Raw genomic sequence first — 14,254 nt, 5'->3', positions numbered from 1 at the left:
CTCCGTGCTGCAGTGGCTGCGAATAGCTTGATAGCGCTGAGACTTCACCCCTTGCGCCACCAGGGAGGCCCTGTCCTGGCACTTCTAATAATACTTTGTGCTATTTGGGTAGATCTTTCCCTCTGAGCCTCAGATTCTCCCTACATGTTGTTTTCAGCGCTATATATTTTTTAAATATTTATTTATTTATACAAGCACTGGGTACAGTCAGAAGCGCGGGAGGGTGAGAGAATTCACCAGAGTCAGAACGGAGAGCAGAGCAGGCAGACTGACGAAGTACACTGCTGAGGGGAGCAGCGGGCAGCAGGAGAGGTCTGCGCACCATGTGGGACCCTCGCCGGGGCCAGGGATCGAACTGGCGCTGCAGAGGCTGCGGGCAGCTTCGCAGCCCAGAGCGCAAAACGCTGTGCCACCAGGGGAGGCCCTTCAGTGCCATCTTCATAACGTTTCTTATGCAGTAATCCAAGATGTAAAACACAGAGACAACAATGCCTCCAGGTAAAGAGAAAAGGATGCTTGCCTGTCTCACCCTCCCTTTTTGGCCCCTGAGTCCCACAGCAAAGCTCAGTTTGGAAAGCTGGGAAATGGATAAATTCTCCTGGTCGGTTTTAATGCCACCTTTTCCTTACTTAAGTAAGTCTCTAAGTATTTTCCTTTGTCTTCTGTCCGTTCTTGCACCAAAACCACACTTTTTATTATCGTGTTTAATCTCTAATAAAACAAGTGCCCATTATTTACTCTTCATTTTCAAGTTTGACTTAACTATTTCTTGATCTTTATTGTCCCACATAAATTTGAGAATAACTTTCAAGGGGCTTCCAAAAATCCAACAAACATTTTGAGATTGAATTAAATGTAGAATTTAATATGGGAAATAACATCTTTGCAATATAACTCATTCCATTCAAGACGAATTTCTCTCCATTTATTTTAGTCATCTCTATGCCCTTTCTTAGGCTTTAAAAATGCTTCCACATAGTAATTTCATGTATTCTTAAATAAATTAATTCTTAGAGTTTTAGTATTTTTACTGCAACAACGAATAGCTTCTTATTTCTTGCTATATATTCTGGCTGGTTGTTTCTATTGTAATTTAGAGAAATGTTGTTGATTTATTTGTGAGGTAACATTGGTTTACAACACTGTTTGTGATTTATAGGTATGAGAGCGCCCCCTTCAGGTGTTGTTACTATAGCACACCCACTGAGGCATCCACAATATTCCACCATAGTCCACTCTGCCCCCTCCCCACACTGGTCTCTGCCTTCCATAACTACATCCTCCCCTCCCTACAGGTAGCCCCAGTTCTAAGGTCAGATTTCTAGTGTTTGTTGTAGTTTTGGATTTATCTGACTCTGTTTCTCTGTAGTCCACATAAAAGTGACCCAATCCGGTATTTGTCTTTCTACTTCTGACTCATTTCGCATAGCACCATCCCCTCCAGTTGCACCCATGTGGTCACTTGGATTTTTCCAATGGACCAGGTATCCAACAACGTTAAGGAACCCACTTCTTGGATCTAGTGGTTTTTCAACTGTTTTGTTCTTTAAAAAAAAATCTTATCTTCCTTAAATATCGAAAGTTTTATAATTTTCCTTCTTTTTCTTATAGTGTTACAGGGATTTCCAATACTACATATGAAATATTTGAGTAACAATGGATATTCTAATCTTATTTCTTATCTTACAGGGAATGCTTCTAAGGATTATTCATTTAGGGTAATATATGCTGTAGGGTTTGAGTATATGTATGCATCATACCAAATTAAGAATATTCCCTTCTACACCTAGTTTGCTAACTGAATTAAAAATAGGCAGGTGTTGAACTTTACAAAATTATTGTTCTGTTTCTATTAAAATGTTCATATAATTTTTTCTCCTTTATTTTATTAACATGGAGAAGTATCAGGATGGATTTTTCTGATGTTGAACCATTTTGAAATCACTGAGACAAATCTTGCTTGTTCATGATACTTTTATTTTTAGGGCTATATTGGATTTATTTAACTTTTGCCTTATTTAGGCTTTTGCATCTATATATATAAATTAAGTAAGTCTATAATTTTATTTTCTCCTCTTAATTTGTTTTTCTGGTTTTGTAGTCAGTAATAAACTAATCTTACAAAATGAGCTAGGAAGGCTGACTTTTCCCATCAGTTTTCTGGTTTCTGGAATAGCTTACATAAGATGGAATTAGTTTTTTTGAAGATTTGGTAGAATTCACCCTAAAACCATTTGGGCCTGAGATCTTTTTGAGAGGGAAGATTTTTGACTACCATTTTCTTTAAATTGCATTTTTTTAAGTTTTTTTTTTTTCAGATTTATTTATTTATTTATACAAGCACTGGGTACAGTCAGAAGCGCAGGAGGGTGAGAGAATTCACCAGAGCCAGAGCAGGGAGCAGAGCAGGCAGAAGGACCGAAGTACACTGCTGAGGGGAGCAGCGGGCGGCAGGAGAGGTCTGCGCGCCATGAGGGACCCTCCTCTGGTGGCCGGGGAGCAGCCGGGGATTGAACCGGCGCTGAAGAGGCTGCGGGCAGCTTCGCAGGCCAGCGCTCAACCGCTACGCCACCGGGGAGGCCCTCGACTACCATTTTCTAACTGTTTTACACTGATTAGTCAATTCAAGTCCTTTCTGTACATTTTATATTTTTCTAGGAATTTAACCTAGAATTTAATTTATAAGACTTTTATTTTATTTTTACATGTCTGAAATAACATCTTGGTTATTTTCCCATTCATTCTTTAGTTTCTTGATCGGTCTTGCCAAAGGTCTATATCATTATTTTTTCATAGGATTTGTGTATCAGTTTCCTGTAGCTGCTGCAACAAATTACCACAAACTTGAGAGTTTAAAACAACAGAATATAGGGCCTCCCTGGTGGCACAGTGGTTAAAGTCTCAGCACTATCGAGCTATCACCAGCCACTGCAGCATGAGTTCGATAACCAGCCAGGGAGCTAACCCACATGGCGTGGCAAACCTTTCCTATCTCACCGGCTGCTCCCCTCAGCAGTGTATTTTCAGATCCCAAGTCCCAGGTCAATTTGGACTTGTGCCCAAATGGAACTCAAACACATTCCACTGTTTTGTTTTGTTTTTTTAAAAGGGATTGGATCCAAGAATGCAATCTCTACCGTGTTTATGAGATTCCTCCAGGGAAAACTTAGTTTACTTACTTTCCTTACACAAAAAAGAGCAGAAAAAGAGAAATTCTGGCCAAAGAGATCAGATGAAGGCAACTGGAGGTTAACAGGTTGATCTGTAACTGAAGCCAGAAAGAGCAAAACAAGAAGTGTCTTGAACACAGTTTAGGAAATCAAGTAATTAATTTGCAAGCACTTTTCCTAGGATCTTTACCATGTATCCTCAGAATAACCTAGGAATATGGGAATTATAAGATTTGTCTTTTGCACAAGGAAAAAGAAATGAAGTACCTTATTCAAGTTCACAAAATAGCCAGGTGCAGAGTTAGAACTGAAATCAGGAATGTCAGCACAAAATCTTCTCTATCTGCGGTTCACACTTATCAGTGTTCACTCTCTTCTATGGCACAATATTGCTAGTGTATTTCCAGCCCTCAAGTCCTACTCAGCAGACACTGGAGTGGTTGTATCCATTATATACATGATGCTAACCCCCATTCTGAACCCTTTCATCTACAGCCTGAGGAACAGGGACATGAAGGGAGTTTTGTGGAGACTCTTTAGCAGGGGAAAATGCACTTCTCCATAAAGGCTCCTTTCCAGATTGGAAGCTCAGATTCCTGATAATCCCCTCTTCCTATGTTTCTCCAGTTTTGGAGAAACTCAAATTTAAGACAGGATGAATGTTCAGCACCACAAGCTATCTAACAAATGGAGAATGCCTGACTTGGCAGGACTAGAAAGAATCCAATTTGCTGAGGACAGAACTGCAGCCTGGAGAGGCAGGTGCCAGTTATCCCTACACAGGAGCTGATTAGTGGGATAGTTACCCAACTGATTCCAACCAGACAGTGAGGACCACCGAAAGCACCACAGTAGACAAGACCTAGCTTACAGTGGAAACTCAGCCAGCAGCTCAGGCTACAACAGGTCCCAAAACTCAAGGAAATATTGAAAAGTAATCATCAAAGGGTAAAATGCTCAACTTTCAGAGACCATTTCCAAACTCAACTTTCAAAAAGATGAAGCTCCAAGTGGAAAAAATGGAACCACAAATACTTACAATAGGCTGGACTAAATGAGCAATAACATTGATAATTCCAAGAGAGAAACTAGACAGATAAAGAATTATGAGGCTCAAAATCACACAATTCAGATTAACTCTACAATTAAAAAGTGAATGTTCATTAGTTATTGAGACAAGTTATTGAATCATTAGTTTTACCTCTGGTTTCCTTCATTTGTGTCCTTCACAGATCAATACATGTTTGCTATGGTAAATTTGTACAGAATAAACAAATAGGAAAGAGAAATACACTAACTGTGGCCCATTTAAAGACAACCATTGATAATATTTGACATCACTTCCCTCCTGTTTTTTTTTAAGATTTATTTACTTATACAAGAACTGGGGTATAGTCAGAGGCACAGTAAAATATGATGGGAATGATGGAGGATTCTGTCTTTATTGGTTGCACATAGTGTGAATAACATTCATTCTGATGTGGAAATACTGAGTGTTTGGATATGGCACTCTCCCCTAGACCCTGCTGGGAGAGACACAAGCAACAAGATATTCCAAATTCAAACTTTTGAGGCTGAAATTCACCTGCGTGAATAACGAGGGCTTGTGACCTGCACAACAGCAGTGAACAACAGTGCCCTTCAGTGAACACTTCCCAGGAAGGGCTCTAAAGAACATACTGGGTTTGTGACTTTTTTTTTTTTAGATTTTTTTTTATACAAGAGCTGGGTTACAGGCCAAATGCGCAGGAGGGTAAGAGGATTCCCCAGAAACAGAGAGGGGAACGGAACAGGCAGACTGATGAAATGCACTGCTGAGGGGAGCAGCCGGCGAGACAGGAGAGGTCTGCTTGCCATGTGGGTTGCTCTGAGGCCGGCAGGATGGGACCCGCACTGCAGAGGCTGCAGACAGCTTCACAGAGCTGCACTCAACAGCCTGTGCCACCAGGGTTTGTGACTTTTTAAGTAATATCCATTGTGGACTCATCCCACATCTTTTTTCTATATTTTAAACAACATAGGTGGAACAAGAGGACAAGGTGCTCAGTGAAATAGGCACAGATTGATAAACACCAAATCATTACACTCATGTTTAGTAGATATAGGAAAAAAAAAAAAAGAACAAACAAAGCAAAAACAAGCTCTTAGACAGCAAGAACAAAATATTGATTCCCAGAAGGTAGGAAAACTGGGAAAAGAGGTCCGCTGAAAGGTAGGAAAGGGAAATTAGACTTTTGGGGTGAGCATAATACAGTATATAAGGATGTTGATATATCAGTGGGTAGACTTCACCTACATAATATTACAAACCAATAGTACTTCAACAGTAAAAACACAGAAAAGAAACTTAACACAAAAGGAATGGTCAACAAAAAAGGAAATTTAGAGAAGACCACAATTCACACAGAGGACAAAAACAAGCAAATTCAGAGGATACTGCAGATATTTCAGACATCCATGCATAGGCAATATAACTGCAATGAAACCTAAAAATGAAACACAGTGTTCACCACAGAGGTTTCCACTAAAGGGGAGCAACAAAAAACAACTGAAAAGAGGTACACAAGGATTTTGAAGGATTGAACCATAACTTCTCAAGGCGAACAGCACGGATGGACATCAATTTTACTCACATTCCTGAAACACCAAATGCGGGTTTTACACACTCTGTGAAATGATTCATGAGGGAAATAAATGTCAACATCCAGAGACAGCAGCCCGGCATCCGGTACAATCTCATATTGTTCCTATCTCTGTGCAATGGGCTCTACAAAATAAGAATATTTCCTCTACACGCTTTTCATTGTGCACAGGCTGTTGACAGCAAAGTCTATGACCCCAGCGTTGGTTCTCTGGGTTTCTCTGCTGGGACGGACTGTTAATCCGTGACTCCTAGATTCTAACCAGACAGTGTGGGCGCCCTGACAGCCAGGGTCCTCCTCGGGGTCAGGCTGGGAGAGTGGGTCCAAGCACAGCTCACCCAAGACAGAAGTCAGGGGGTCCCTGTGGAGCTGCCCCGGTCACCCTGAATGGAATTGTCACGGAACCTGCTGGCACACAGGGGGCCAGGCCCCAGAGGGGATGCCGGGAGCTTGGACAGTTGCCCCATCTCTCCCTAACTAGCAGGTGTGGGACTGGGTCTCAGGAGACACGGCCTGTGAAAAGTCAGCAGCTCCTCCGGGCTCCCCGCCTGAGGCATCACTGAAGCCCCGAGTCTTCCGTCTGTGCTGTTCTGAGGACAGGGAGGGGCTCTGTGGCTCCAGCATGTGTTCTTGGGGACACAGTGGCTCAGCAATCCCCATCTCGCCACCGGAAATTTCAGAGGCTGGGGCTGGCCAGCATGTCCAGGTAAGAGTTGAGGTGCAGAGGTGGGGAAGGAGCACAGAGTCCTCCCAGGGCTTGCGTGTGAGCACCGGCAGGACCAAACACACACACAACACACACACACACACACACACACACACACAGAGCCCACAGACTCCTCCCTTTCTCTTGATTTCCATTTCATTGCTACATCCCATCTTCCAATATCTGGGCTGCACCTTGTGGGTCACCTCCCTGGCCAGGGATTGAATTCAAGCTGCAGTGCTGAGGCTTAACCCCTTGCGCCACCAGGGAGGCCCCGACTGTATTTTTAATCTCAGTGATAAACAACCCGGCATTGACCCCACGGCCCTGACTGCTCATGGCATTTCTTCCTCCACACCTCCAACAGTAGCGGGGGGCATTGTCACTGTGATCGCCCAGGATGGCTGATGACAGAACTTCAGCTGACTCCACCCCCTGGCCCCCTCTGCAAAACGCTCAGGTGAGGCTATTGTCTAACCTCAGACAGAAGAGCAAAGGCCACAGCCAGGAAACATTTCCCCAAGATAAAAAGTCCTGAGAGGATGAGAGATGGGGTGACGCTCCCCCTCCTCACATGCCCCACTTGTCCCAGGTTCTCGTGTCCCACCACACATGGCGGCCACAGCCCCTGCTCCCCACCAGTAGCTCGCCCTCCCCGCTGACTCCCTGCTGTTCATGAGGCCTTCAGCAGGGACACGACCTGCAAACCAGCAGGTGAGCTTAGGGCTGTGCTGGCACCCTTGGGATTTCCTGGGTCACATCTGAACCCCTTAGGCTGCGAGACACCCAAAAGAAGCAGGCTACCCACAGTGGTCTAGGAAGGCTCAATAAGCAAAGGAACTTGCCCGCCAGACTTACATTAAGGCACCATGGGAGAGAACCATTTCCACGCCCGCCCGGGAGCCTCTTACAAGCTGATATGGAGGAAGGAATTGGTCCATCACACATTAGTCCTCGTGGCTGCAAAAATCTGTCTCTCCTGAGGCGATGAATGGGAGAGGCTGCCACTGGGGGAGAGCAGGCAGAAAGTGCTTCCCAAGACAGGGCAGGGCTAGGAGCCCCTGATGCCCCCTGGCACCCCCTTCAGTTGGCATGTCAATCAGATTCCTGTTTCCCAAGCCTTCCTCCTACTGGAGGGATGGAATTGACCAGGGCGGCCTGAGAAAAAGGAACAGAGATCACCCCCTTGCTGGCTGCAGGGTGCCAGAGCCCAGGTAGCCAAACAGACATGCTGATGGGGAGGAAGATGATGATGCTGCATTTGAAAGTCTTTCAAAGAAAACTAAATGTGAAGAGGGTCTTTGAGCTGAATCCCAGTGCGGTCTCTCAGACAACGCAGGAAAATTGCACACCACACATCTAGAACCAAATCTGCAACGCCACCTGATGCTGCCTCACCCCGGCACCCAGTCCTCATCTTGTAGCGTTGGCAAATGAGCAGTTAGAGCTACTACTGATCTCAGGGTCCCCTTCAAAATTTAGAGAAAAAATCCCAGCTTTGACTGTAACATTTAGCATCTGCCTTACCTGAAGCAAGTTTCTCCTCTGATTTCTCTGCCTTAGAACGAATTTAGGAACCTAAGCAGCAGCCCTGACTTCCTGCTCCTGGGCTTCTCCGAACACCCAGAGCAGCAGCCTCTCCTCTTCGGGCTCTTCCTGGCCATGTACCTGGCCTCTGTGCTGGGCAACCTGCTCATCATCCTGGCCATCGGCTCTGACTCTCGCCTCCACACCCCCATGTACTTCTTCCTGGCCAACCTGTCTTTCATCGACACCTGCTTCTCCTGCACCATTGTCCCCAGACTGCTGGTCAACATTCAGACGCAGCACCACACCATCTCCTATGCTGGGTGCCTCGTGCAGATGTACTTCTTCATGACCTTGGCACTGTTGGACGACTTCCTGCTGGCCGTGATGGCCTATGACCGCTACGTGGCCATCTGCCTTCCCCTCCACTACACCACCATCATGCATCCCCAACGCTGCCTGCTGCTGGTCGCCGCATCCTGGCTCTGCTCCCATCTCCTGGCTTTCTCTCTCACTCTCCTCATGTCTCAGTTCTCCTTCTGCGCCTCTCATTCCATCCCACACTTCTTCTGTGATCTTCCCCCTCTCCTCAAGCTCACCTGTTCAGACACCCAGGGCTTTCAAATCATTATGTTTGCTGAAGCAGCACTTTCAGGTGTGGTTCCTCTCACCTGTGTCCTGGTCTCTTATGCCCACATCATCCACACCATCCTCAGCATCTCCTCTGCTGGGGGAAAGAACAAAGTCTTCTCTACCTGTGGTTCCCATCTCACAGTGGTTACTCTCTTTTATGGGACTGTTTTCCTGGTGTATTTCCAGCCCTCATCCTCCTACTCAACAGACACTGGAATGGTGGCCTCTGTGGTATACACGATGGTCACCCCCATGCTGAACCCCTTCATCTACAGCCTGCGGAACAGGGACGTGAAGGGAGCTTTGTGGAGACTCTTTAGCAGGGGAAAATGCACTTCTCCATAAAGGTGCCTTTCCAGCTTGGAAGCTCAGATTCCTTGCAATCCCTTCTTCCAACATTTCTCCAGTTTTGGAGAAACTCAAATTTAAGATAGGCTGGATGTTCAGCATCACGATCTAACAAAGCGATCTAACAAAGGGAGATTGCCTGACTGGAAAGGAACCAACTTGCCAAGGACAGAACTGCAGCCTGGAGAGGCAGGTGCCAGTAATCCCTCCACAGGAGCTGGTTAGTGGGATAGTTACCTACTGATTCCAACCAGACAGTGAGGACCACCGAAAGCACCACAGCAGACAAGACCTAGCTTGGAAACTCAGCCAGCAGCTCAGGCTACAAGAAGTCCCAAAACTCGAGGAAATATTGGAAAGTAATCATCAAAGGGTAAAATGCTCAACTACCAGGGACCATTGCCAAACTCAACTTGAGAAGCAACTCATAAAGATGAAGCTCCAAGTGGAAAAAACGGGACCATGAAGACACACAATATACTGGCAATAACGTTGATGATTTCAGGACAGAACCTAGATTGATTGAAAATTACCAGTACTGAAATCACACATTCAGAGTAATTCTACACTTATAAGTGAATGCTCATTAGTTACTTAGACAAATCCCTGATGTTTAGTTTTAACTGGTTTCCTTCATTTGTGTCTATTACAGAATAATATATGATTTCTATGGTAAATTTTTAAGTAATCTATGGCCCATTTAAATGCAACCACTGGGGCCTCCCCAATGGCACAGCGGTTGAGCGCTGGGCTGCGAAGCTGCCCGCAGCCTCTGCAGTGCCGGTTCGATCCCCGGCCACCGGCGAGGGTCCCACATGGTGCGCAGACCTCTCCTGCCGTGCCCACTGCTCCCCTCAGCAGTGTACTTTGGTCCTTCTGCCTGTTCTGCTCCCCACTCTGGTTCTGGTGAATTCTCTCACCCTCCCACGCTTCTCACTGTATCCAGTGCTTGTATAAATAAATAAATAAATCTTTTTAAAAAATAAATAAATAAATGCAACCACTGGTAATATTTGACATCGTTTCCCTCCTGTCTTTTCAATTGCTCTTTGTTCTTTTTTGTCTCCATTGAGAAAATTCTGCAGGTGCAATTATATATACATTTTTGCTAAATCTATATTACAACCGCCAGACTTCTATCAAGTCTCTTTCAATTCTCTTTTCTCCACAGTATTGTCTTCCTGAACATTTTTGGCTAAGATGACATCAGCAGAGCAATTCATAGTTTATATAATTTTTCACCATTGCTGGAAGATAAGGGAATTCCTGAGCTTTCACTATCACAAATAGCATTAAAATGAACCTCCTTTTGGGATCAAAATAAGTGGGTTGCAATTGTATGGGGAATATAACAATAAAATTTATTTAAAAAAATAAAATAAAGCAAAAGGTTGGAAAAAAAGAGATCATTTTTATATTCATAGCATGTGACTTTTCTCATTTTCAGAAATAGAATATCTAAACAGAACATTTTTTGGGTTCATTATCTATGTTGCCAAAATGCCCAAATGAGAGTGCCCTTTTAGCTACATCCTCTCCATACTTTCAAATTTCCACTTCTTTCTCATTAATGTGTTAGCAGAATGGTTGTTGTCTGTTTTACTTTCATTTTCTCTGATTAATGAGTGAATAATGTTACTGAGAAAATTTTTTAAATTATGTCATTAATTGTTTTCCATGGTTTCTTCCCATTAGCTACTGGGAATTTTGGAATTATACTGGCTTCTCCATACTAAATACATTATACCTTCATCTTCTTTGTCCAGATAATGATACCACGTAACATTTCTTCTCTCCGTGATTTTTTTATATAGGAAGTTTTTATTTTGTTTACTAGGAAGTCAAGATATCTTCTCTGTAACCCCATTCCTTGCTGGAGTTATAGTTTGAAAATCCTTTCCTAAAAGAATCTTTACAAATAGATACTATTAAATGTTTTCCAGTGGAACACATTATTTTTTAATGTAACCATATATTGCATTGGAATGAAATCACAGATAAAGTGATCCTCCCTCAACACATTTCCCTTGCTTTCTATAGGTTATTTCTCTCCATTTTCACTGTACAATTTATATTTGTTACAAATATAAATGCTGAGTGACTCAGAATAGGAACCTGACAGAGAGTGCTGGGTGCCAGTCATGTCCAGTGTTAGGATCTGGCTGCTGTGATATGAGTGTGTTCACATCCAGAAAATTCATGATCCTATTCATGGACATCTGTGCACTTTCAGTGACATCAATAAACATTTTTCAATAAAATGTCTACTCAACAAATGTAAAAATACAGAAATTGAAAAAACAATGCAATTGAAAAAGCTGAGCACATAAACATATTGGGACAGTTCTGTTATTGTCAAACAAGTAGACTTTAAGACAAAAAAGCACTATAACTTATGTTAAAAGCATGAACTCTTTCACCTACCAGGAAAATAGGACAGTTCTACTGTTTTTCAATATAAAAAAGCCACAAATATACATAGAAATTAAGAAAACAATGAGAACTGGAGAAACCCATCTTGTGAGAAATTTTATCACACTTCTAAGTCCATTTCAAAATATAGATGAAATGGAGATGAAATAGAGAAGAAATAGAGATAGATGAAACAGATGAGATAGAGATGAAATAGAGAAGTTTCCAGACAAATGTAACTACTGTCGGTCTCTTGGAGGAGTGAAAGGATCTGATCCAGACTTTCAGTAACCAGGCCTCCCGTATGTGAGATGTTCACATCACAGCTCAATCACAGCAATGGTGGTGAACACGCACCGCAGCAGACAGCAACCCGCAGGAACCTCACAAGAGCAGAATGCCAGAAGGAGAGGAAGAAATCCAGGAACAAGAAAACATCCTTGTGGGAGCATTTACATGAAGTTCAAAGACAGGTTCAAGTAAAAAAAAAAAAAAAAGATGTGAAAAGATGATGCGGTGTTTTACTAGGGAACAGAGCCAGCAATTTTCAGCAGACACAGCAAGGGGCGCCAGGGCTGGCAATGGGCTGCTTTAAACCCTGGGAGGGGACACAGGTGATGGCTTCTCATCATTTCTTGGGGGCGTATATTTGCGTTTTGTGCCATTTTATGTAGTAAAACTCACTTTTTAATTTTTTTAATATACATGATGTAATGCTACTAGATACCCACCAGAATATCTTGCTACATTTCCAACATACTAAAACTTTGATAAGAATTTTTTTAATTTGGGCCTCCCCGGTGGCGCAGCGGTTGAGCGCTGGGTTGCGAAGCTGCCGGCGACCTCTGCGGTGCAGCGGTTCGATCCCCAGCTGCTCCCCGGCCACCGGAGGAGGGTCCCACATGGCGCGCAGACCTCTCCTGCCGCCCGCTGCTCCCCTCAGCAGTGTACTTCGGTCCTTCTGCCTGCTCTGCTCCCCACTCTGGCTCTGGTGAATTCTCTCGCCCTCCCGCGCTTCTGACTGTACCCAGTGCATGTATAAACAAAACAAAACAAACAAATAAATAAATAAATAAAAACATGCCTCTATAAATAAAAAAAAAAAAAAGAATTTTTTTAATTTGTGGTGATTTTACTCCAAAACACGATGGGAATGACACAGGGTATTCGTCGTCTTTATTGTGCACTTAGTGTGAATAACATTCATTCTGATGTGGAAATACTGAGTATTTGAATATGATTGAGACATGGGCAACAAGCATGTCGTTCCAAATCCAAACATTTTGAAAGCTGAAATATATGGGCAACAGAGTCAATGCTGAGGGTTTATGACCTTTACAACAGCAATGAGAACCAATGCCCCTCCAATACCTGCTTCCCGGAAGGCATCTAAAACAACATATTAAATTTTGTGGTTCTTATTAAATGGTATCCATTACGGACACATCCCACATATTTTTTTTCAATATTTGCAGCTAAATAGATGCAACTAGAGGGCATTGGGCTTGGTGAAATCAGTCAAAGTCAAACTGTATCCTTCATATGTGGGAGATAAAGGGAGGAAACAAATGAACAACAGAACAAAAAGGAGCTCTTAGGAAAGAACAAAATCTTGGTTTCCAGTAGGCCAGGGAAGTAGAAAAACCGGGAAGAGAGGTCCGCTGAAATGTAAGAAAGGGAAATTAGACTTTTGGGGTGAGCATAATACAGTATATATGGATGTTGATATATCAGTGTGTAGACCTCACCTACATAATACTACAAACCAGAATATACCACAATTCACACAAAGGACAAAAACAAGCAAATTCAGAGGATACTGCAGATATTTCAGACATCCATGCATAGGCAATATAACTGCAATGAAACTTGAAAATGAAACACAGTGTTCACCACAGAGGTTTCCACTAAAGGGGAGCAACAAAAAACAACTGAAAAGAGGTACACAAGGATTTTGAAGGATTAAACCATAACTACTCATGGCGAACAGCACAGATGGACATGAATTTTATTCTCATTCCCGAAACACCAGGTTTTACACACTCTGTGAAATGGTTTATGAGGGAAATAAATGTCAACATCCAGAGACAGCAGCCCGGCATCCGGTACAATCTCATATTGTTCCTATCTCTGTGCAATGGGCTCTTACAAAATAAGAATATTTCCTCTACACGCTTTTCATTGTGCACAGGCTGTTGAAAGCAATGTCTATGACCCCAGCGTTGGTTCTCTGGGTTTCTCTGCTGGGACGGACTGTTAATCCGTGACTCCTAGATTCTAACCAGACAGTGTGGGCGCCCTGACAGCCAGGGTCCTCCTCGGGGTCAGGCTGGGAGAGTGGGTCCAAGCACAGCTCACCCAAGACAGAAGTCAGGGGGTCCCTGTGGAGCTGCCCCCGTCACCGTGAATAGAATTATCACGGAACCTGCTGGCACACAGGGGGCCAGGCCCCAGAGGGGATGCCGGGAGCTTGGACAGTTGCCCCATCTCTCCCTAACTAGCAGGTGTGGGACTGGGTCTCAGGAGACACGGCCTGTGAAAAGTCAGCAGCTCCTCCGGGCTCCCCGCCTGAGGCATCACTGAAGCCCGAGTCTTGCGTCTGTGCTGTTCTGAGGACAAGGAGGGGCTCTGTGGCTCCAGCATGTGTTCTTGGGGACACAGTGGCTCAGCAATCCCCATCTCACCACCGGAAATTTCAGAGGCTGGGGCTGGCCAGCATGTCCAGGTAAGAGTTGAGGTGCAGAGGTGGGGAAGGAGCACAGAGTCCTCCCACGGCTTGCGTGTGAGCACCTGCAGGACCAAACACACACACAACA

General features: G+C 43.9%; 1 protein-coding gene across 1 annotated transcript; it reads left to right on the top strand.

Moving 5' to 3' along the window:
• Nucleotides 1-6,918: 6,918 nt before the first annotated feature.
• LOC119230464 (olfactory receptor-like protein OLF4) lies at nt 6,919-9,023 on the top strand. The gene is made up of 2 exons (XM_037491629.1): nt 6,919-6,978; nt 8,082-9,023. Exons 1-2 carry the CDS (start codon nt 6,919-6,921, stop codon nt 9,021-9,023), a joined length of 1,002 nt encoding a protein of 333 aa, XP_037347526.1.
• The last annotated feature ends 5,231 nt before the right edge of the window (nt 9,024-14,254 follow it).

Source organism: Talpa occidentalis, unplaced genomic scaffold (assembly GCF_014898055.3).
Source record: "Talpa occidentalis isolate TD23 unplaced genomic scaffold, MPIMG_talOcc4v2.1 talOcc4.7, whole genome shotgun sequence".
NCBI lineage: Eukaryota > Metazoa > Chordata > Mammalia > Eulipotyphla > Talpidae > Talpa > Talpa occidentalis.
Note: the sequence above shows the minus strand (reverse complement) of the source record. Positions and strands in the feature narration are given on the sequence as shown.